Source organism: Loxodonta africana, chromosome 11, assembly GCF_030014295.1.
Source record: "Loxodonta africana isolate mLoxAfr1 chromosome 11, mLoxAfr1.hap2, whole genome shotgun sequence".
Lineage (NCBI taxonomy): Eukaryota > Metazoa > Chordata > Mammalia > Proboscidea > Elephantidae > Loxodonta > Loxodonta africana.
Genome location: NC_087352.1, coordinates 32,282,921 through 32,307,177, shown reverse-complemented (window position 1 = coordinate 32,307,177; position 24,257 = coordinate 32,282,921). Strand labels below are relative to the sequence as shown.

The following is a 24,257-nucleotide window of genomic DNA, read 5'->3' as shown; positions in this document are numbered from 1 at the left end:
AGAATAAATTAATCAGAAAACCCATCAAAATGAATGCTCCTCTTTACAAATCTTTAAGAAAAGCACAGTTTATTTCTATAAGTGTTTCACTGAGCTTTATCTAATGAAAGAAGACAAAAGGTTCTCTTAAAATGGTATTTAGTTCCATAACACTGAATATTTAATCAACTGGTTGGCCGCCTGGCACTCGCATGGAATTCGGCAGCTCACATCTTCACTGAAGACTTTGAATAGGAACACTGAGTCTCGACTCTATTCTACCCAGCAACACAGCCTGGTTAGAGTTCATGAAGACATGATTTCCAGAAGAGAATCTACATGTAGTCCCTCCATGAGAAGGGATGTACACATCCCAAAAGGGAAACAACTGCACGCTGTCTGGCAAGCTGGAAAAGGAAGTCACAGGGAACCAAAGAGGTGGGTGGCTCATGAGGTTCTTCTGGGGAGGAAAAGCACAGAGTCCTTCCTTGCATTTTCCCAGCACTACTTCCTTAACGCTGATGGGGAGTCCCTTGCCTGAAATGCCATTTAAGCAGTAAGACGTGACAAGACATATGCTGGAGGGAGATAAGGTGCACCTCCGAAATGCATTCCGGAGAAGCGAGAACCTTCGGCTCCACTTCAATTACAGACAGATCTTTTAAAATAAAGGTGAATCTGTTTGCATATTCTGCTGGTTTGGAGGAACGGGAAGAGATCACTGGCTTTGTTTTTAATAACTTTCTCATTTGCTCCATGGAGCCAACAACTAATATGGAAGTAATTCTTCAGCAGTTCAAACCCAGGACAAAGAATTCCCAAGAGAACGGTGATTGGCCAGACTTTTTTTCACACATGCTTATTTAGTTGTTGTTTTCTTTTTTTAAAACCAAGACTAAATAAGGATAGATTATACACAGCAAAATCAATTCAGAACCAGAAGAAATATGTCCACTAAAAAAGCCACACCATAATTATGGCTGATTTCTTTACACTGCTTTTGTTTTCCATCTTGGACCATCTATTTACTCTTTTCTGTGGAAATCGCAGGCTACAGGTCACACACTCTGAGATCACAGAACATTTCTCTGTATCTGGGCAGCCTACATCTAAAGTGACTTAAAGCATGTCTGGGTCTTTTTGATTTTGAATTAAGGAGAGAGGCCCTTACATATGACAACAGTTTCAGCGGTTAGGACTGGTTTCTTCTATGAACACCGTAACTCTTAGCAGACTGTATTTGTCTGGCATTAGTTGTGTTCGGTCAACTTGTTTCCCAAGTTAAGTGACAAGCTATGCTGCCTTACTACACTACCAACACCCGAACGAGTTGCTGTCAAGATGACTCCCACTCACGACAACCCCATGTGTGTCAGAGTAGAACTGTGCTCCACAGGCCTTTTAATGGCTGACCTTTTGGAAGGAGATCACCAGGCCTTTCTTCCGAGGCATCTCTAGGTGGACTCAAACTGCTAATCTTTCAAAGGTTTGTAGCCTAGCACTTAATTGTCTGTGAAACCCAAGGTCTCTCACTAGGCTAGGAACAACAGTGAGGTAAAAGACACCACAAGGCCCTCAACACACAAAGATTACGTACAGTTAGCCAGATACAATTCTGAATAAAAAACTTTCTACTCTGAATACTGACATACGTCCAATAAGACAATCCCTGACGTATTATTCTTTAGGACATATTTTGGAGATTTACAGGAAATTTCAAACATCGGGTTAACATAAAGGTTCTTTCATCTTGCATATTGTATTCATATATAATAGGTCATCCTAATTGAAGAAACACTATAAAACTGAGTTAGGAAATGCAAACTTTTTGTTTTTTTGATCAAGCATACAGACTAAAGGTGATTTTGTTTCCTTCTGAACCTCTTTTCCCACGAGCACTATTCAGACTCTCCACAGAGCTGACACGTGTTTAAAGTGTGAACAGCTGTAAACTGTAGAAGGCGAGCAAGCTCCACCAGAAGGTTCTCCCCCTCACTTCCTCAGCTAATGATTTTCCTAACATTCACCATATGAGATAGCCAACATCTAGTAGTAAACAAAGGAGAACTACTGAATAGGTTTCATCACTAACTTGTTGTTGGGTGTCATCCGGCCAATCCCAGGGCTCCTTTAATCAACCAACTAGTAAGCCAAGAAACAAGAGCAGACATTTCCTGCATTAAAATAACATAACCGGAACCTGGAAGGCATTATGCTGAGTGAAATTAGTCAGTTACAAAAGGACAAATATTGTATAAGACCACTATTATAAGAACTTGAGAAACAGTTTAAACTGAGAAGAAAATATTCTTTTGTGGTTACAAGAGAGGGGAGGGAGGGAGGGAGGGAGGGAGGGAGGGAGGGAGGGAGGGAGGGAGGGAGAGGGGTATTCACTAATTAGATAGTAGATAAGAACTACTTTAGGTGAAGGGAAAGACAGCACACAGTACAGGGGAGGTCGGCACAATTGGACTAAACCAAAAGCAAAGAAGTTTCCTGAATAAACTGAATGCTTTGAAGGCCAGCGTAGCAGGGGCAGAGGTCTGGGGACCATGGTTTCAGGAGACATCTAAGTCAAATGGCATAATAAAATCTATTAACAAAACATTTTGCATCCCACTTTGAAGAGTGGCGTCTGGGGTCTTAAACGCTAGCAAGCAGCCATCTAAGATGCATCAGTTGGTCTCAACTCACCTGGCTCAAAGGAGAATGAAGAACACCAAGGACACAAGGTGATTACGAGCCCAAGAGACAGAAAGGGCCACATGAACCAGTGACTACATCATCCTGAGACCAGAAGAACTAGATGGTGCCTGGCTACAACCAATGACTGCCCTGACAGGGAACACAACAGAGCATCCCTGAGGGAGCAGGAGAGCAGTGGGATGCAGACCCCAAATTCTCATAAGACCAGACTTAATGGTCTGACTGAGACTAGAAAGATTCCGGTGGTCATGGCCCCTAGACCTTCTGTTGCCCCAGGACAGGAACCATTCCCGAAGCCAACTCTTCAGACATGGATTGGACTGGACAATAGGTTGGAGAGGGATGCTGGTAAGGAGTGAGCTTCTTGGATCAGGTGGACACTTGAGACTATGTTGGCATCTCCTGCTTGAAGCGGAGATGAGAGGGTGGAGGGGGTTAGAAGCTGGCGAAAAGGACACAAAAACAGAGAGTAGAGGGAGAGAGCAGGCCGTCTCATTAGGGGGAGAGTAATTGGGAGTGTGTAGCAAGGTGTATATGGGTTTTTGTGTGAGAGACTGACTTGATTTGTAAACTTTCACTTAAAGCACAATAAAAATTATTTAAAAAAAAAAAAACATAACCGACCAGGAAAGGATTTACCCACAAGATAAAATACAGCACGCCCAGTTAATCTGAATTTCAGGTAAAACAACACATAATTTTTTAGCATAAGTATATCCCAAATATTGATTAGGACAAACTCATGCTTAAAAAAAAAAATTTTTCACTGTTTATCTGAAATCCCAATGTGACTCAAGTATCCTGCATTTTTATCGACTAAATCTAGAAGCCCTGACTTGTCCTCATCTAAAACAAGCACATTATCTAACTGAGCTGCTTTAAACAAAGTATTCTGTGAACCTGACACACACGCCAAAAAATACGTAAGTGCTGATGTAAACACCTAAACATTATGTACGAGGAGGAAAACCGTGTGTCACCGAGAGGCAGTATCATTAACGGACTGGGCAGAGTAGAATGTATTTGTGGAAAATGGAAAAAGGTTAGGAGAAGAAGCTAGCACTACCTTCAAAAGACCCAAAACACAAGGGTCCTTTAGAAGCAGTGCTGGCCTGGGCTGGGGCCTTGGAGTCCGATTCCTCAACAAGGATTTTGGACGGCTGTGATCACTAAGAGTTCCTTCCATGAAAGCATTTTGTTCTAGGCCATTCAAATCTCTCACCTTCTAGTATTCGAGAAACTCAGAGATGCACTGCATGTATTTAATAACAATTCTGGTTTTAAAAAAATCTGCTTTAGGGAACACCCTTCCCCACCCCACCTCACTCCACACACAAAAATACCTAAATTATCTATCCTGATAGTCAATCAGGAACAACCCCGTTTTCAAGAGAAAAATACGCTAAGTTCAGGAGTCCCTGGGTGGCGCAAATGGTTAACAGCTCAGCTGCTAACCAAAAGGTTGGAGGTCCTCGTCTACCCAGAGACATGTCAGAAGGCCTGGTGATCTACTTCCAAAAAACCCACCATTGAAAACCCCATAGAGCACAGTTCTACTCTAATACACATGGGGTCGCTATGAGTCAGAATCAACTTGCGGCAACTGACTTCACTTCATTGTGGTACATGAAGATTTAGATGAAATATGGGGAAAGTGCCTAGCATATGGAAATGTAGTATATAATGAAATTGATATTTCAAACCAATGGAGAAAGGACTAACTTGAAAAAATTACTTTGCAACAACTAGGTATCAGTAATGGGAAAATTTAAAACATTTCACATAATGCATTTTTTTAAAAGCCCACATTGATTAAAGCAATGTGAACTAAAGCAGATGCAATGAATCAAACTTGATTTATTCAATAAAAATATTTTAATAGTAATGTAGGGAATGTCTAGGTTGTGTGCAAAAAGAGAAACCATAAAAGAAAAGTTTGGCAAGTCTGACTTTTTAGAACTTCTACAATAAAAGACTTCATAAATGAACTAGAAAGTCAAATGGAAAACTGGGAGAAAAGTATCCGAAGCACACATAACAAAAAATTCATATCCACAATATATAAAGAACTCTTAGAAATAAATAAAAGGAAAAACAAACACATTAGAAAAATGTGACAAGCGCATGAACAGTGAAATCACAGAACAAAAATGGTTCTGGGGTCTTAAAAGCCTGTGAGCCGCCATCTGAGATAGTCCACTGATCTCAACCCTTCAGGAGCAAAGGAGAATGAAGAAAACTAAAGACATAAGGGAAAAATTACTCCAAAGGAATGATGGACCACAACTACCACAGCCTCCACCAGTCTGACTCCAATACAACTAGATGGTGACTGGCTACCACCAGCTGACTGGCTACTCTGACAGGGATCAATGATAGAGGTCCTGGAAAGAGCTGGAGAAAAATGTAGAACAAAATTCTAAATCACAACAAAAGACCAGATTTACTGGCTTAACAGAGACTGGAGAAACCCTTAGGGTATGGCCCCCCAGACACCCTTTTGGCTCGGTAATGAAGTCACCCCTTAGGCTCACCCTTCATTCAAAGATTAGATGGGCCCGTAACACAAAACAAGACTAAAGGGAGCACAACAACCCAGGGACAAGGACTAGAAGGCAGGAGAGGGCAGGGAAGCTGGTAACAGGGAACCCAAGGTCGAGAATGGAGAGTGTTGACATGTTGTGGGGTTGTTTAACAACGCCATAAAACAATATGTGTACTGTTTAGCGAGAAGTTAGTCTGTTCTGTAAACCTTCACCTACAGCACAATTTAAAAAAATACACAAATACAAATGGCCAGTAAACATAAAAATATACTTACTCTCACAAATCAGAAAAACAATAGTTAAAATAAAAATATGCCATTTTCTTCTTTCAGAGAAGCAGAATTGAGAAAATTGGTAAAACTCAGAATTACTGAAGGTATAAGAAAATGGACATGTGCAAAAGCTGCTGGTGGATATGAAACTTATTGTAACCTATTTGGCTGGTTGATATGAAAATTATTGTAACTTATTTGGCAGTGTCTACCAAAATATAAAACATGCATACCTTTCAAACCAGCAATTTCACTTAAAAAAATCTACTATGAATACTACTAAGTGTTCTCAATGGTATACATTACCGGCATATTTACTCCAGCACTGTGTGCAATGAAAAGCTGGAAAAGACCTGAATGTCTATCAATAGGTAGATAAACTATGATCACATTATAATGTGGCTGTTGGGTGCCGCTGAGTCTATTCCAACTCATAGAGACCCCATGCGAGAGTAGAACTGCCCCATAGGGTTTCCTAAGCTGTAATCTTTATGGGTCTTTCTCTCACTGAGCTGCTAGGTGGGTTCAAACCCTGGACCTTTTGGTTAGCAGCCAAGTGCTTAACTGTGGCACCACCACAGTTATATAATCTTCTATATAATCTGAATTGTTCACAATTAGCACGTGCTCATGAAACACTAGTAAATTTCTAAAGAATAAGAATTCTAGAAGTAACAGCATGCTCATTAAATGTTCGTTCCTGTATCTTTCTCCTCTGCTCCAGTAGCTCTGCCATAAACAATGCCGGGATCAGACAAGCTCAGTTTCCAAGGAAGTTCCTGTGAGAATGCAGCTGTGGAGGGGAATCGGACAATAGAGGCACAGATCCAGCAAGAGTAGGCATCCCACTGATAACAGAGGACGTTAAGCAAGACATTAAATATCCCTAGTGGTTTGACAAAGGAGTCCTGGTGGCACAGCAGTTAAGTGCTCAGCTGCTGACCAAAGGGTCGGCAGTTCAAACCTATCACCTGCTTCTAGGGAGCAGGATGTGGCAGTCTACTTCTGTGAAGATTTACAGCCTTGGAAGCCCTATGGGGGCAGTTCTACCCTTTTTTATAGGGTTGCTATGAGTCTGAATTGACTTGACAGCAGTGGATTTGGTTTTTTGGAATCCTAATGGGAGCAGATAGCCAGGTCTTTTTCCCACAGAGCAGGTGTTGTTGAATTTGAACCGCCAACCCTTAAGTTAGCAGCCAAGTGCTGAACCACTGTGCCGCCAGGGCTCCTTTTTCAAACTACTAGGAACACTGAACGTCATCTGTGATCAACAGAATGCCTACTCTTGCTCAGTCTGTGTCTCTGTTATCAGATTCTCCTCCACAGCTTCTTTCTCACCATGAACTGCATGGGTTCTGTTTTGTGGGAGCCCTCTGGCTTGTTCTGCTTGGCCTTGACCATATGACAGCCGGAGTCCTTATAACAGAGCACTTAACACTTCTTCATCATGGAGCCATGGTGGCATTTCCAGGAGCAGTAGATTGATCTCTGTGTGGACATTTACTAGATATCATTCAGCACCCAAGACAAGCCACTGATATGATGAAGGAACCACCAGAGTCAGATAAAGGGGACTATCTAGTCCCCATAGGGTCGCTATGAGTCGGAATCAACTCGACGGCAGTGGGTTTTGGGGTTAAAGGAGTACCCTGTTTGTCTGGCTTTTTAACGATTCTGCAAGCTTCTGTTTGATAGAGGGGTCTCCATACCACCTACACCCCCTCAGCATCACTAGTTTCCACAGTGCTGTCCCTGAGTATTAAGGAGCCCTGGTGGTGCAGTGGTTTAGCGCTCAACTGCTAACTGAAAGGTGGGCCGTTCGAACCCACATCAGCAGCTCTGTGGGAGAAAGATGTGGCAGTCTGCTTCTGTAAAGATTAAAAAAACATTTGGAAACTCCACAGGTAGTTCCACTCTGTCCTATAGGGCTGCCATGAGTCAGCATCGACACGACAGCAACAGGTTTGGTATTTTTGGTCCCCAAGTATTAGTCTTTCACACTTAATTGTTCCCAGATGTGGCTTTTCCTTCCCCAGTAAAGTTCCATTTTGTTATTTCCTGTCAACACTTTGAACTTCCCTTGGTCTTATTTTATTAGTTCTCTCTCCTCCCCGGTACACAACCCCCTCCTTTGTTGTATCATGTGCTCGCTCTTGGATGGGACCAATGATGAAACACTTTGTTCAGACAAAATTCCTCCTGACCTGACCACACTTCTGTCTGAGGAAACCCCCTTGGCATGTCTGGGGCTCCAGCAGCTCATGAGATGTGTAACAGGTCTCCAGTGTCCCCCTTCGGGGACAAAGGAGAGCATGCTTTCTGTGAAGTTACTTCTGCTCTGAATTAAACTCTAAGAATAAGTCATGTAGAAAAGCTTCCCCACACCCAGCAGGCCCAGCCGCCATGTGCAAATACCAACCCCAACTTCCACATTCCTACTTTTGTTGGCTGGACACACCCTAAATCCTGCATCAACGGGTGAATGTATAAAAACATTTCTCCCTAAGCAGTCCTAATTATGGCCCTGCTCTCCTGAAAAGAAGAAGAAAGGCTAGTTAACTCTTTTGCCTCACTGCCTGACTTCAGTGTGGCCCTGCTCCTCACACACCTCAGAAATGTGTACGCTGGGTCAGGCTCCAAGCATGTGCTCAGCTAACACGTCAAGAGAGAAAGCAAGAACAGAAATGTTAGGAAACGGAAGGCTTTCTGAAGGTAAATCCACGCCTTTAAACATAATTAACTTCCCTTTCCTCGACCATATTTTTTTTCTTCTGAAGACTCCTTATTCCTTCAAGCTACATACAATCCTACAGCCTTTCTTCTAGGCACTTTTCTACACTATTAGACTGAACCATATAATCGCTATTTTTTGCCAGTCAAAAGCAGTAGGACATGAGCAATAATTCCATACCAATTGATCTAAAACTTGAGGGTTTTACTTTCTATTAACCACTGGCCATTGAGGCGGCTCCGACTCACGGCGACCTCATGTGTGTCAGAAGAGAACTGTGTTCCCTAAGGTTTTCAATGGCTGATATTTCAGAAGTAGATCGCCAAACCTTTCTCCCAAGGCACCTCTGGGTGGACTCAAATCTTCAACCTTTCGGTCAGGAGCTGAGCATGTTAACCGTTTCAAATGCCCAGGGACTCCTTAATTTCTAAAGTATCCAAAGATAAATAGAGAAGCAGCTCTACGGAATACAGACTGGATGTGATAAGAGATGTTCACATAACAAGAAAGGACCACAAATTGGGGTAGTCGAATTATTTTAACTTAAATGATACGTAGATAAGTGCTCCTCATGGGCTCCTGACTGATCGGCACTGAAGGCACATTTCACTGTTTGTGACCAATTCCACCCCCAGGCAAACCAGCAGGAAGGGGCTCGTCCCCATGGCCTGAGCCCTGGGACAGTCACTCACCCAGATGAAGTAAATCCTTCAAAGCCGCCTCTAGGTCACTCTGCGCTTCCCCTATCCATGACTTCCTGTAGATGCTTTCTGATCAGAATTATGTCCTCTCCTGTGCACTTGAGGTTCATGTGTTTACTTGTGATGCAAGGCTCAGTGTTCCTAAGCGCTGACTTCTAAGCTCCCTAATTCTATTACATGCTTGGAAATAGTGATGTTATAAACTTCAGTTATATACCCTTTCAACTCTCCTGTTCCTCAATGAAAAGGATTCATTTTTTATGAACTTTCTATCAATGCCACGTCACCTTCTCCATTTAGAAGTAAATCTGCCTCAGGAAAAAACTCATTGACCTCAAGTCGATTCTGACTCATAGCGACCCTAAAGGACAGAGTTGAACTGCCCCCACAGTTTCTAAGGAGTGCCTGGTGGATTCAAACTGCTGACCTTTTGGTTAGCAGCTGTAGCACTTAACCACTACGCCACCAGGGTTTCTACCTCAGGAGGGTACTTCAATTGCTGAACTTTATTCACAACTTTGCTCTTCTATTTTAATACCAAGGACGACTGGGACCAAGCCTTGGGCAGAAGTAGTGGCATGACTCTCACAACTTTCCAAAGTGGCAGACAGCAACGCTCAGCAGACATCTGCGTGTTTCACTACAAAAATAAGTGTCAGTTAGTCTGATCCCAGAACAGCATTCAAATCAACTCCTGGATGTCAAAAAACCTCGAGTGAAATTATGGCACGGTTGTCATTTACTGGAAAGTTCACAAAGACCTGAATCCCGATTTCAACTTTGTCAAAAGTGGTCGGATTCATTCTCCTGAGAACTACTTTTATATTCTGTCCCTTTGGGTTTTAATGTCTACATATTTGCTCTAACAAATTTAAGCAGTCACCTCAGCAAAGTTCTATGAGAATTTAAAATAAGAAATGTTTAAAGATCTAAGTAATCTGTTCAATAACAGGTAAGGCAAGCATTTTCCAAAACTGTCTTCCATTATTAAAAGAAAGGCAGCTGCAGATCAAAACAAAGGATTCCACGTACCAGTCTCTTTGAGTTGGAATTGTCTCGATGGCAACAGGTTTATTTTGGTTTTGTTTCTTTCCCAAAGTAGTTGCTTCAAAGGCCTTAGCATATCCTACACATGGGACTTTTCAGAGTAGCTAACTCGACATATCATGGGTTTCTCTCCTTAAAGAGCACCATGAGCCAGCAATCTAATGGTACGCTAGGCCTTCACAGGTGCCTGCTATGATTAAAATGCTTGTGTGTTGCCCTTAGGATTACAAAAGTGACCTCCGTAGACCCACAGAGCTTTCCAAAGTCTTGCTCCACTGACACACCATGAATGCCTTTCTCTGGTCTCTCAGTAAGGGATACCGCTGTGTTGTCAACTTTTTGTTAAATTCAATTACGATGTATCATCTTGTTATAGAAACATCTGAGGCATCTATTAAGTTCCTCAAAAAATAAATTCCACATCGAGAAAACACATGTAATCTTCCCAAAGAACTAAACGATAATCCCCAAGATTTAATGAACCAGAAGGAAAAAGTATACTTCAATGTAGAGCAAAAACAATGCGATCTTTCCAACTCTGGCTTTCAAAAGCACTACTTGACTAGCTTATTACCAATCACCTGGCTGTTTTCATAATGGATGCAAGCAGGAGCTTTTCCAAATACGAAAAATGAGTCCTCAAAGTGGGGGGTGGGGGGGGCAGGATTTAGAGCCTTCCTAGTATTTTATTCAATGTGCTCCAAAAAGGTAGGCATGGTATTATTGGATGTAACCAGTAAAATATATAATTATAAAAAGAAAACCAAGAATTAAAAAAAAAAAAAAAAAACCAGGGGTCACAAATGATCCACCAGGTTTCACATCACAAATCGTTAGGGGAATATAACTGTGCTCAGTGCCTCAGCACTGCACATTCAGGAAACAGAATGTTCTCCTGCCTTCTCCCCCCTCCAGTACTAAAGACTAAGAAATGAAACACACGATATGGATTGATGTACTGTGTTATCTTTACCCATTTGCTGTAAATACCCTTTTAAACATACATGTATAGGTTGAATGGGTTTCTCTAACGGATTTGAGAAACCGCTTTTCTACATTTTCGTTGATCCAGTAAGTATTTCAGCCTAGTACACTATCAAATAATAGTTATAAACCTGTAAAGATTAAAAGGTTTTGCAGTGATTTGGCTAAATCTCTGATAGGGAAAAACGTTACAGGTTATTTTTTGTTTTGTTTTGAAAAGGTGCACAAGGGTTGTTTTCCTCACCCCAGAATATAAATAACCCTGCAGAATCACTTTGGTTTCTATCATTCTTGAACTTGCAGGTAAAAACAATACCCATTAACTGGTTTGCAAGGAGGAAAAAACCACCCTGGCTATGAGGAGAAAGTTCGAAGTTCCATAACGAAAATATCATCTTACACTGACAAGAGCTACCCAAACCAAATATTAATGAACAAAAATTCAAAATTATGATTTCTAAATTAAAAAATGTAACCTAGGAAAATTATGAAAACAAAGTCGACTAGCTTCTTTAAATATGTACATGCCTGCTATTTGGAAGGTGACTGGTTCCAATTAACCATTTCTGTACATTCAGGGTTGCCTGAATCCAAGGAGATTTATTATGACCGCGCCCCAATCTGAAGTTACTCCTTACCTGTCTGTGTGGTATTCAGGAGAGCAGCAGAGGTAAGTGTGTGTGGAGAGGAGAGGGTTATAAAATGAAAAAATTAAAGGAAAAGAGGAGCAGACCTCCGCGTGGATCACGTGTTCTTTGCTCAAAAGTACGCATGCCCAGGAAAGACCACCAGCTGAAGGCCAAAGGGGCTAATTTATGCAAACAGGTGTGGCTAATTAACAGAATGATTGGGAAGAAAAATGGCAGGTGTGCGTATACACCCAACAGTCAGTGCTCCAGCACAGGGCCAACTGCACATAAGCTGCCTGGTGCCACCTGGGTGTGGAATTACCGAAGCACAGAACTACCCAGGCAAGGGACCACCTGGGTGCAGGGCTAGCTGACTGCAGGTAACCTGGATGTGCAACACCTGGGCTTGGGGCCACTTGGTGTAGGCTATCTGGATTTAGAACACCTGAGTGCCAACTACCAGGACACAGGCTACCTGGACATGAGCACCAGCTGGGCAATGAATGGGATGTATGGCAGCTACCCGGGCATGGGGCTACCTGGACACAGCACCACTGGGCACAGGACCTGGGAGCTTCCTGGGTGTGGGTTACCTGAATGTGGAGTACCTGGATGGGGCACTACCTGAAAGCAGGGTACCCGGACATGGGGCTACCTGGATGCAGGTACCTGGATGTGTGTCTACCTGGGCACAATGCCACCTGGACACAAGACCAACAGAACAGGGAGCTACCTGGATGCGGGCTACCAGGATACCATGCCACCTAGGTGTGGAACCACAGCATCAAGGGGCTACCTGCGTGTGGGCTACCTGAGCATGGGGCTACCTGGATGTGAGGTACATTGGCATTGGACTTCCTGGGCACAGCACCACCCAGGTGCAAGACCACCAGGGCAGGGAGCTACCTGAACGAGAGGTATGAGATCATGGGGCTACCCGTGCATGGCATCACCCGGGCAGGGGACCACTGGGGCAGGAAGCTACCTGGGTACGTGGCCGTGAGACTACCAGAGTGCGGCGTCAGCCAGGCGCGGGACCACCCAGGCAGGCCGCTACCTGTGTGCAGGCTACCTGGGCATGAGGCTACCTAGGCGCGGCCCCACCTGGACGCCGGCGCGCTGCCTCACCTGGCGCAGGCCCTGGCGCGCCCTCCTCGCCGCTGTCATCGGCGGCCTCATCGGCCAGGCCGGAACCCGGGGAGTCGTCGGCTGCGCTGGCCGAGCCGGGGCTGCTAGGCCCGCTGGCCGAGTCGCCCTCGCTGAGTGAGCCGCAGCGAGCACGCGCGGCGGGGCTGGGCTCGGGGTGGCCGTGAGCGGCACGGCGCGCACGGCGGTGCACGCGCGAGTGCAGCACCATCTGGTGGTAGGTGCGGAAGATCTTGCCGCACTCGAAGCACTCGGACGACTTGCTCTGCGCCGCGGCGCGCCGGCCCTGACGCGAGGCCGGCCGGTAGTCGAGGTCGGCGGGCAGCACGGCGCCGGCCTCCCCCGGGCCACCAGCCCTCTTGCGCGGGTGTCCGGGCGCGGTGGGTGCGGCGGGATCGCGCTTGCGCTTGTCGGGGCTGACCAGCACGAACTCGCGGCGTGCGCGCTCCACGGCCACGTCGGTGCTGCCTACAGCCTCGTCCCAGGCGCCATATTTGAGGTACTCGGCCGGCTCGGCCACCTTGCCGCGCGTGGCCAGCTGCCAGGCCTGGTAGCTGCTGACCGGGTCCAGCTCAGCCACCCTGCGTCCGGCTGTGGCGCCCCGCGCGTCGCCCCGGCCCGCGGGCCGCAGGCTCAGGCACTGGAGGAAACGCTGTTGCGCATCTGCGGGGCCCTCCTCAGCGCCCTGCGCGTGCCCCACCTCCGCACGCCGGTGCACTGCATTATGGGCGCTCAAGCTGTCCAGGTTTGTAAACAGGTTCCCGCACTTGGTGCAAACCTCGTAGAGGGACAGGCCGGTGACGATGGTCTCTTCCTGCACCACGTTGTTGATGGTGGCGATGGGGTCTAGCTCGCTCCGTAGCCTGTTCTTGCTTGCCCCCTTGGGGCCATGCGCCTTCATGTGGTTCTTGAGGAACCAGGGCTCCTTGAAGCGGCGGCCGCAGATGTGGCAACCATGGTCGAAGGAGCCGCGGTGCTTCTTCATGTGCGCCTTCAGAAACCAGGTCTGGCTAAAGGCCTGGCCACACACTTCGCACGGGAACTCTCCGGCTGGCAGCTCGTTCCTGCCGTTCTCTACAGCTGTGTCGGCACTCCCACCGTTAGGCACCTGTGCCGTGATGTGGTCCTTCTCGATGTGGCTCAGCAGCGACTCCTCGCGCAGCGTCATGTAGCTGCAGAGCCGGCACTTGAAGGGCTTGTGGGCCTGCTGCAGGTGCTGCTCTAGACCCCGCTTGCGCTCAAAAGCGCTCTTGCAGAAGGGGCACTGCGAGACCGCTGCGGAGGCTGGGCCCTCCTCGCCGCCACCCCCGGCCGCATCCACCTCCTTGCGGCTGCTCCTCAGCAGGATCTTGCCACCGTCCCCTGGCGAGGCCCCATTCAGGATCTTGTTGCAGGCAGAGGTGCTCTTTGTGGGGCTAGTGCAGCCGTCCAGGCCCTCGGACACCCGAAGCTCACCCAGCGGGGCCTCACCCACCTCTGGCTCGTGTCCCTGCACCAGGGTTCCTGTCCGGTGGCTCCGAATGTGAATCTTGAGGTTGCCCTTCTGGGAGGCCCTGTGGTCACAGTAGGGACACTTGTATGGCTTTTCCCCAGTGTGCTTGCGCATGTGCTGCGACAGGGAGCTCTGGAAGGGGAAGCTCTTGCCGCAGATGCAACAGCTGTGGCATACCGTCTTGTCCCCATCCACCTCGGGGCCCCGCCGCAGCTCCATCTCAGCATCTCTGTTCCTATCCATCGGGTTGGTTACAAGGGCATGAGCTGAAGCTGGAGAGGGCAGGTCTGTCCACAGAGGGTGGGAGCTTCCTCAGGCACTCCTGCAGTGACCAGCCCTATCTCTCCATTTTCTGACGGGGCTTTGTGTCCCAGCTGACAGAGGAATGCCTTATGTGGCTGCGTTCCAGCATATTCTAAGTGGAGAGCATGGCCAATGGCAATGAGCACCTAGAAGAGAAGAGATGAAAGTCAGATGAGCAAAACTTCCATGCCAACACAGACGTACCACCACCTAGGGACAGGAAGCCATCCTGGTCTCTTATGAACTCTGCCCCATCTTAGTCATGACCAGAAGTTATGTTCTCACACACGCTATGATGTGGACAAACCTCGAAAACATCATGCTGAGCAAAATAAGGCAGACATCAAAGGGCAAACATTGCACGATCCCATTTATATGAGATATCTATGCAATGGTTAGTTTATGTGTCACCTTGACTAGGCTATGGTTCCCAGTGGTTTGGCCAAACACTGGTCTAGTTGCTGTTCCATAATGTAATGTAATCACTTTCCATAATGCAATCTAATGTGATGTGATCTATCAACTGAGAAGGGAGTTTCCCTAGGGTATGTCCTGCCTCCAGACATAAATGAGACATTTTGGCAGAACTCACTCTCCTCATCACCTGCCCTATGGAGCTTGGACTTGCCAGCCCCCAAAACTGTGTGAGCCATTTCCTAAGTAAATCAACCAATCTCTTGATCCATTTGTTTACCTATATATCGCTGGTTCTGTTTCTCTAGAGAATGCTAAGACAGTCTAGAATAGGAAAATGCATAGAAAGTAGATAAGTAGTTACCAGGAGCAGCTGGAAGGGGGTAAGTGGGAGTTACCACTTAACAGGTACTAAATTTCTGTTAAGGGTGATGAAAAAGTTTTGAAGTGGATAGTAGTGATGGCTACACATAGTGAATGTTATCAGTGCCACTGCACTGTACACTTAAAAATGGTTAGAATGGTATATTTTGTCATATCTTTTACAACAGTAAAATTTATATATATAAATCCCAGTATGGATAAAAGAAATGAGACATCATCACTTCAAATAAACAGACAAGTAGCTGTTTTTTAATCAGTTTAAAAATTGTAGATGATTAAAATATTTGCATGCTAAATAACTATAAATGATTGTGTACTAAGATAATTTCTCAGCCAGAAAGATCATTAGGGAAATACTGTGGGGGTGGAGTTTGTGGGAGTGAGAGACACATACTGCATATAGGCCGTGGGATTTGGGTGTACGTGGGAAAGGGATGGAGAAACCAAGCTAGGAGGAGGACTCATCCAAGCAGAGGCAGGGATCATGGTCCAAGGAAACATGTGCTGCAAAGGCACTTCACAAGTGTTAAAGGCATTTCCAGGTACGCTCCAGTGCCTAGATAGTAAGAAGATGAGTCTTCAGTGAGAACGCAGATTCTTTAATAAAGGAGACGCAGCACCATGCACAGAGGAAGGAGGCAAGTCCATGGAAGGCCTGTCATGAACTGGCCGCTAACCACTCTGGGAGGTCCTCTGCCAAAATCAAAAAAAAAAAAAAAAAAAAACATTGCTGTAGAGTCGATTCCAACTCATAGAGACCCTATAGGACAGAGTAGAACTGCCCTGTAGAGTTTCCAAGGAGCGCCTGGCAGATTCAAACCGCTGACCTTTTGGTTAGCAGCTGTAGCTCTTAACCACTGCACCACCAGGGTTTCCGTGAGTCCTCCCTTCCCCCCAAAATGTTAAAATTGTATAATACACAAAAGTATGAATGGAATATACTATAGTTAACTTAGTGACCTAATCTGAGTATAAAATCTTACAAATTTAAAGAACCACACAGAAATAAGTTTACAGGGGAAAAAAAAAACCTCAACCCTGAAGCCCTGGAAATCGGTAGTTCCAGGGCAAATTTTACAGATGCCACTGGACTCCTGGTTTGTTTTCACAAAAGATGTTACATGAAGAAACAGTTCTCGAATTCAAGTTACTACACAAAGCCAAACATATTAGCCGAAAGGCAAGATCTAGAGGGTAAAAGCACTTGAAAATTGAGCATCGTAAGAGGCAGCCCACAGATTCACCTTGAATCACCACTGATCATTTCAAGGGAGAAGACGACCAGGTCATTAAAAGCTCTAGGGCTAGACTGTTCTTCCCCTGTGCTGCTGTTGATCTTGCTGTGTGCTCATGAGTTAATTTTGACTCACAGAGACACCATGTGACAGTAGAACTGCCCCATAGGGTTTTCTTGGCTGTAATCTATGGGAGCAGGTCACCAGGCCTTCCTCCCAAGAAGCTGCTGGGTAGGTTCAAACTGCCAACCTTTCAGTTAGCAGCCGAGTGCTCAACAGTTGTGCCACCAGGGCTCCTTTACTCCTGAGCTATACCCTGGTATTTTCCCATCTCCCAGGCACCATCTAAAAGCAGTGAGCTGACTCCCAGACACAGCTCCATTCCCTCGACACAGACCTGGGGTCTCAGCAGCACAGGGGATGGAAAGGGTGACATGTGGGAACCAGAAGAGCCGGCCTCAGTCCATGGTTCTTCCCCCGCTAACCAGGCATGCCTAATCACATTCCTTCACATCCTACGCTCAGCCTCCTCATCCTAAAATGGATGGGGGATTCTGAGGGGTCCGTGGAAGTGGGTCCCCAAATCCTCTTCTAAGAGAAGGCTGTTTTTTGCCCCTCGTTTCCTCATTTGCAAAAATGAGAATTCTCATCCTACAGGCCTCACTGGGGACAATGGTGATTCAGTGGTAGAATTCTCGCCTTCCATGCAGGACACCCGGGGCTCCATTCCCAGCCCACGCACCTCATGCCAGCCACCACCCATCCATCAGTAGAGGCTTGCGTGTTGCTATGATGCTGTAACAGGTTTCAGCAGAGCTTCCAGATTAAGACGGATTAGGAAAAAAAGCCTGGTGATCTACTTCTGAAAATCAGCCAGTAAAAACCCTATGGAGCACAATGGTCCGATCAACAATCATGGTGACGGCACAGGACCGGGCAGCGTTTCATTCCACTGTGCGTGGGGTCACCATGAGTTGGGGGCTGACCAACAGCAAACAATATGCCTTTCAGACCTATGTGAGGTCAAAGGGATGATTATGTATGAAGCATCGTGGAAAGTGTTTATCGCTCTTCCCAGAGGGGGCGTCGCTTCACGATCCGTGAGAACGGTCCGGGGCGACACAACTCATGGCTGACTGACCTCCACGTGAGCACCCTGTGTTAAGTCCGACAGGATGCGCGGCACAGTTCCCCTGCCTTCCAGGAGGGGGCCTCAGAGGCCTCTGAGCACTTAGAAGGCTGGGCCCACTCATCCCGGCTTCCGGAGAAATCCACTCCCATCTGCTCAGTGCAGTCTCGATGTTCAAGTTTCACAATCGCCAATAACCCCCACCCCCAAGCCAAAGACCAGACGCGTCCCTCAAAGGGCCTGAAGACTGAAGAATGTAGCTTTCATTTCTTACCATGGCTTCCCTCCAAACTAGTTTCAAGTCTTCACCCAAGAGCTAGCTGGGCCCTGCCGTTTACAGGGAAATCCTCAAGTCAGGGCCTTAACACCACCCCCTGTGACCAGCCAAACAAGCTCTTCTTTCTCTTTTGTTTTCCTTCTCCCCTCGGCCCACCCCCATCTTTCAAAAATAAGCCCTGCTAAGTCCCTGGGAGAACTGCCTGGTAAGTGTTTTTGGTTAAGAACTCAAAAAAATATTTTGAAAGGAAAAATATATAAATGTGGAAGTGGAAAAGTGCTGTAACGGGAATAACGATTTAAGCCAGAAACACCATGATCTTAAAAGAAACCATAACACGAACAAGATTGCTTCGACTGAAAGACTCCCATAAAGCGGTCCCCTTTCCAGAGGCCCACGGTGACGACCAGTTTCTTTCTCAAAAACCTTTGGGCAAACGGGCAGAAATTAAATCCCTGCAACTGGCCCTGCTCCACGCTTCCAAATCACCGGATTGCTGTCATCATTCCTTTTAGCTGCAGGCAGAACTGCTTTTTAAGACAAGCGCATCACTTCTCATCCAAAAAAGAAAAAGGCTGCGGTCAGAACTTCCATCTTAACTGCTCTGTGGGTGGCCACCCCAATTAGGGGGCTTATGGGGAGTTTAAAAGTGCTGGACTCCAAACTAACCTGCTATCCTTGAAGAAAAACCTACCAGGCCTGTGAGCCAGAGGACTGTGGACAGTGTCTCAACACTCATTTTGGTCACTGGTGGGAGGTGGCTAACCTCTGAACACACTAAGTTTGATAAACTATTATTATACTCTGTTCAGTCAAATAGGTTTCAGCCCCTGAGCTGCCTCAGTTTTATCTTCTAGGAAAAGCCAGATGCACCCAAATGGGGGGGGGGGGTCTCTGCACTTGGTAAAACACACTAACTGATATCACTAGCCTTGTTGTTGGGTGCTGTCCAGTCTGTTCTGACTCATGGTGACCCCGTGTGACAGAGCAGAACTGCCCCATGGGGTTTCCTTAGCTATCATCTTTATGGGAGTAGATCTCCAGGTCTTTATCCTGCAGAGCCGCTGGGTGGGTTTGCGCCCCCAGGGCTCCTTATAACCAGGCTTATCAACTTGTAAACAAACTAGTTCTTCAATAACACAAGCAGTACGAGGCCCAGGAGGCGCAGGAGACTAAGGGCACTTCTTTCTTTGAGCTGACACCTGGCGGTGTATCTCTAGGTACCCACATATAAAGTATGCCCAGTTTGAATGCATATTTTGCCAGTAATGATTCACAGTTTTGTTGTTATTGTAAGATGTATTACAAACTTTTTCCAAGGCTGAAATTGAGAACTTGCCAGACAAGACTGTAATTTAATTGTTTAGGCATAAAAAATGACTTGCTGATTACGGTTTTAAAATAGATATCCAATGGCTCTCCCGCTGTGCGTCTGTGTGTATGTGTGTGTGTTTCTCTAGGGATCTAAGGAACGGATTGAAGCTACTTCTTAAAAATACATTATAATGGATATAGGGAGGAGTTGAAGAGAGGTCAAAATATAAAAGATGAAAATAAAAGATGTGGGTACCTGTTAAAAAATAATCATATAAATGTGTAAATAAAGCACTAGGTCTAAATAGAGAGAGGCTGCCATGCCTTAGAGACATTATGTCTCTCTTTTTTGTTGCTGTTCCTATATTTAAGTGACTTGCCCAAGAGTACTTGCATTCACTTGATTTTGGGATAAATTTAATCTGTGGGCACATGTTTCAACAAATACATCACCTTCTGTAGGCTGGGAACTGCCTTTTTGACCTTAATACAATGCAGGAAAGTCATTTCCTCCAGCAAACCCTGGTATCTGACACAGCTCCCAGGGTGGGGAAGCGTGTACCCGGGTGACTCCACTTACACCAAAGTAACTTCAAGAGAAGCATTAGAAAGCTAAGATCCAAGACCAGAAAGAAAGCATTTAACATGGCTAGATTTTTAGGTGATATGTAAAACACAAATGTGCACTGACCGCGGGTGTCCATCAACTATTGTACAATTCGGATGATGTCCCCTCCAGAACGTGCCTCACATCCTATTCCCACATAGTTCAGGGCTGTGCAATCAGATGGGAATGAGGGTTTCATCACACCAAGCATTTCCTGGGCACCTACTGAGTGCAGACAAGGAATTAAAGACTACCAAGAAACAACGCTCAGCTATAGGAACACAAAAACCCAAAAGGGAAACAAGCTTGTAAACACACAATAAGACACTATCCTGGCGGCAGAGCAGCCATAGGACAAGTAGAAGTGTCTCGAAGGGCAAGGCAGGAATGTGGTTAACTATCTATGCAAGGATTGGCCGAATCTTCACAGGGAAGTGGAGTTTGGGAACCAAATCGATATGGGCTGAATCCTAGCCATTAGAACAATTCCACATCCCAACAACCCCAATGGGAAACGCCAGAGTCTCCCCTGATTCTTTCCTGGCCCCTTTTGCCAACATCCCATAATATACCACTATGTCCTGTTGGCTGGACCTCCCAAATCGCCCCAGCCTCCATCCAGCCTTCCACACGTGACCTGCTACCACCGAGGTCAGTCCCTTCCACATTGTGCCCTGACTCTGAAAGCCACCCCCCAGCACCACCCACCCACCTCCTGGCTAAGTACAGCCAAAACCATCCTTCCAGAACTCAGACCTGAGACGTAAAACTCTTAAGATAAAGGTCAAACTCCTTAGATCACCTTATAAGGTCCTCCCTCCTTGGCACTGTGTGTTCCTTGTCCCTTGCCCCCACCCCAGGCTCCACCTTCCACCTGAGTGTGACCCTTGCCTCCAGGTACCCATGCTCGCTCTTCTTACCTGGAGCCTCCACGCATGCTATGCCTGCTCCACCCCCTCACATGCGGTCACCGCCCACCCATGTTTTCTGGGACCCCCGTCAGCCAGCAGTCTTGGTCAAGGGCTCATTCCCTCCCAAGCCCTCCACGAGGCCCCATCAGAACACATGATGGCTTCTTTAAGTGGTCACTCACGCAGAGACTCCACATTTCAGTTAAGTGCTCGACTAGTAGCCAAAAGGTTGGTAGTTCAAACCCACCTCGAAAGAAAGGCCTGGGGATCTGCTCCCAAAAGGTCACAGCCTTGAAACCCCTATGGAGCACAGTTCTACTCTAAACACATGGGGTCACCATGAGTTGGAATCATCTCGAAGGCAACTGGTTGTGTTTGTTTTTGGTTGTGCTCACATCGAGCTTTCTCCCCACTATGTCCCCAAAGTTAGCACCGTGCCAACCACAGGTGACCAGCACAGCATTATAAGAGTAGTTCGATATAGCTGAGTTCACACCCAGTTCTGCCACTTACTCAGATTTGCTGTGTGACCTGGGGCCAGTACCTTAACTTCTCTGTTCCTCCACCAGTTCTCTCAGCTTTAAAAAGTGAATGACAGCAATCATACCTATATGATAGCACTTCCCTGAGGCTTCAATTTTAATGTACACAGGTACTGAGCACAATGTTTAGCACAGAGCAAACGGTAGGTAAATGCTGGACACTTACATATGTCGGAATCAACTCGATGGCAACAGGTTTGGCTTTTGGTTTTTTTTGGTTATTCATAAATACTTATTGAGTGAGTGAAATGTCAGTGCAGTATCTGAAGATACCTGGGCACTGGCACTGGGTATATTTAATTTAATAAATTTAAAAAGACAAAATAACAGAAGCTCAGGGAGCTGGCTTAGAAACAGCTAAGTAACAACAGCTGTGTATTTACTGAGTTTTTATAGCATGCGCTACAACAGGCTATTTAATACAATTATAAATTCTTTCATCAACAGATACAATCTTCTGCAGCAAACATGTTCAAACACTTGAGCTCCAGAATTCTTCATAAAAATTAAACCTTAATATGAACTGGATATCAGATGATATTTGAGAATTACTATTACTTTTGTTAGGTTGGTAATATAAGACAATGTTCTTATTTTGGGGAGCCGTATAATGAGATATTTAGAGGTAGCTTACCAAAGAGAGAGACAGAAGCAAAGACATCAAAATGTTAACACCTGGGAGATGATGGGGAGCCGAATATGAAAGTATATTGACTATTCTTTCTATTATTATGGATTTTGGAAAATTTTCACAAAGGAACCTTAAAAAAAAAAAAACTCATTTGAAACGCCAGCCTGTAAAACAATGAAAGCTGAACTGTTCTAGGGGTGGGAAGCCAGGGGGCCCCTCCCCCTCCCCCTCCCTCTCCCTCCTCCTCTTTCCTCACTCCTCCATTCTCTGGTCCCCCCTTTCCCAGGCCCCCAGGAAGCCCAGAAGCTCTAAGGAATGCACTTTGGAAAAAATTACCTTTTTTCATTCTACTTTTCAAAAGTCACAGGAAAAAAAAAATCATCTGAACACTATTCACTTGCTAAAATGAACAGCAACGTCTTATGTTAAAAGACTCCCTTCTGGTGTTTAAAGAGTCTTGCCCAGAACCATTAAAGAAATCCATACTGAAAGCTGGCGTTTGGGTAAAGCCTCCTCCAAACAATAGGAAGGAGCCCAGTGGACTCTGGCGTTCCAGATGACTCTCCCCATGGCTTCTCATGGCAAAACCCAGCAACGCTGTGGAGGTGCCTGTCCGCATTTTAAACGGTAATTTTCTGACCTGTAAAATACAGCATTGTCAGGGGGGAAATGTAAACTATTTTATAGGTTACAGTGGAGAGTGTCCCCCTGTCTCTGTAGGAAATCTGGCCATTTTCTACTCTGCAAAAGAAACCGGGACAGAGGGAAAGCTAAAATGCTTTGTACTGCTTTCCCTAAAACTATCCAAGAGTGGAGTGGATTCGATCAGATAACCCTGATCCAGAAAAAAAGAATCTGAAGGCTAACTTTCAAATACGCGCTAATATTTGCAGTAACTTTCGTAAGAAAACAACTCCTGAAGTTTGTCCAAACAGACCAAAAGCAGGCCAGCAGCAGCAGGGGGAACAAAGGGCTGGGGGGGACGCGGCGTTTCCTGCCCCAGGCTACTCCAGGAGCCTGGATTATTCTGCTGCAGGAAGCAAAACTGGAGTTGGTGGTGCTCTTCCAGGAATGACTCTCGTCTGCCGGTGTCTCGGTCCGCCTTAGGTCACCAGTCACATCATACTGAGAGGTGGCTTTGGTTTCCCAGCCACCATGTGGTTTCACTTACCCTCTTCCTCTCACCTCTGATCCACCTTCTAGAAAGACACACCAGCTTTCAGGGAGACCCTGCCATTAGCGAGGACAGAAAACGCAGGAATGACCTCTAACCCAGCTGCCAGCCACAGTGGCTGTGGGCCTGGCTGTCCGTGGGCCTGGGGGTCCCCGTTTGCTTTTGCGGGGACCCCTGGGTACCAGGTGAATTTGTGAACGGGCTGGAGTGGAATCTGAAGAATTGGAGAGAGAGGGAAAACGCACTCACAAAAAAGGCTCCAAGCAAACAGACTGCTTTAGATGTTTGCAGTGTGGTCTTCGGAGCAGCCATAGGGCCCCAACCCCGGCTCGGGTGGGTTTCTGTGGCCGGGTATTCCTGTCCACGGCGACAGGGAGAGCGGACACACATGTGCCGAGTGGGCGCGGGGCCCAGTTTGGTTTCAGTACACTGTGCTTGTTTTGTTCTCTGAGAGACAATGAAATGTGCTTTATTAGTTACACTGTAGGATTATGAGCCATGAATTAAAATACATCATTAACATCCTGGGCAAACTTATCTTGGGACTGAGACAAAAAGCCCATTCTCTGAACAAATGGGGGAAAAATTCCATGACAACAATGCGGAGTTCCTCTCCCTAAAACCCATTCTGTACGCAACGGACAATTACAGGCTTATATTCCCCAGACTGGGGTCCCGAAGAGCCCCATGAAGTGACGCATTCACTGTTAGGAGAGTAAGTACCATTGATGACAAGGCCTTGGGCTGCGGCTGTGCTCAGAGCAATCAATAATCCATTATGAACAAACTGCATTTCCACTCTAATAAGAAAAGATGAATAAAGGCTGCCAGAACCGGCAGCATTCACCAGAGGCCTCTCCCTGCCTCCCCAAGTCAGGGAGGAAGGACAATCCCACCGTCCCAGGGTGTAACTAATAGCAGGGAGGCCAGCACAAGGCCTGTAACAAACCTTATTTGGAAACAGCCAAGGAACCAAGTGTTTGGCCATTTCGGCAAAAAACACCCATTTATAAAGGTAAGTCTCAAACCTGCTTTGTTCCGAAAACACGGCAGTGTGGGTGAATCATCAAATGGGAGGACCAAGTTCCATTTTCTTAAACAAA

General features: G+C 46.1%; 1 protein-coding gene across 10 annotated transcripts in view; it reads right to left on the bottom strand.

The window, feature by feature from the left end:
• The window catches only part of ZNF516 (zinc finger protein 516), a 130,886-nt gene that overhangs the window by 54,747 nt on the left and 51,882 nt on the right, over window positions 1-24,257 (bottom strand). For 8 of the 10 annotated variants that reach the window (XR_010323431.1, XM_064294392.1, XM_064294393.1 and 5 more), the window contains one exon: window positions 12,724-14,682. Coding sequence is in view for 9 of the 10 variants with exons in the window: in XM_064294392.1 (XP_064150462.1) it covers window positions 12,724-14,476 (1,753 nt within the window). In the remaining variant the exon portion in view is untranslated. Of the gene's footprint in view, window positions 1-12,723; window positions 14,683-15,728; window positions 16,013-19,980; window positions 20,540-24,257 lie in introns of those variants that run through there. The other 2 variants (XM_064294394.1, XM_064294396.1) reach the window with 2 other exon arrangements.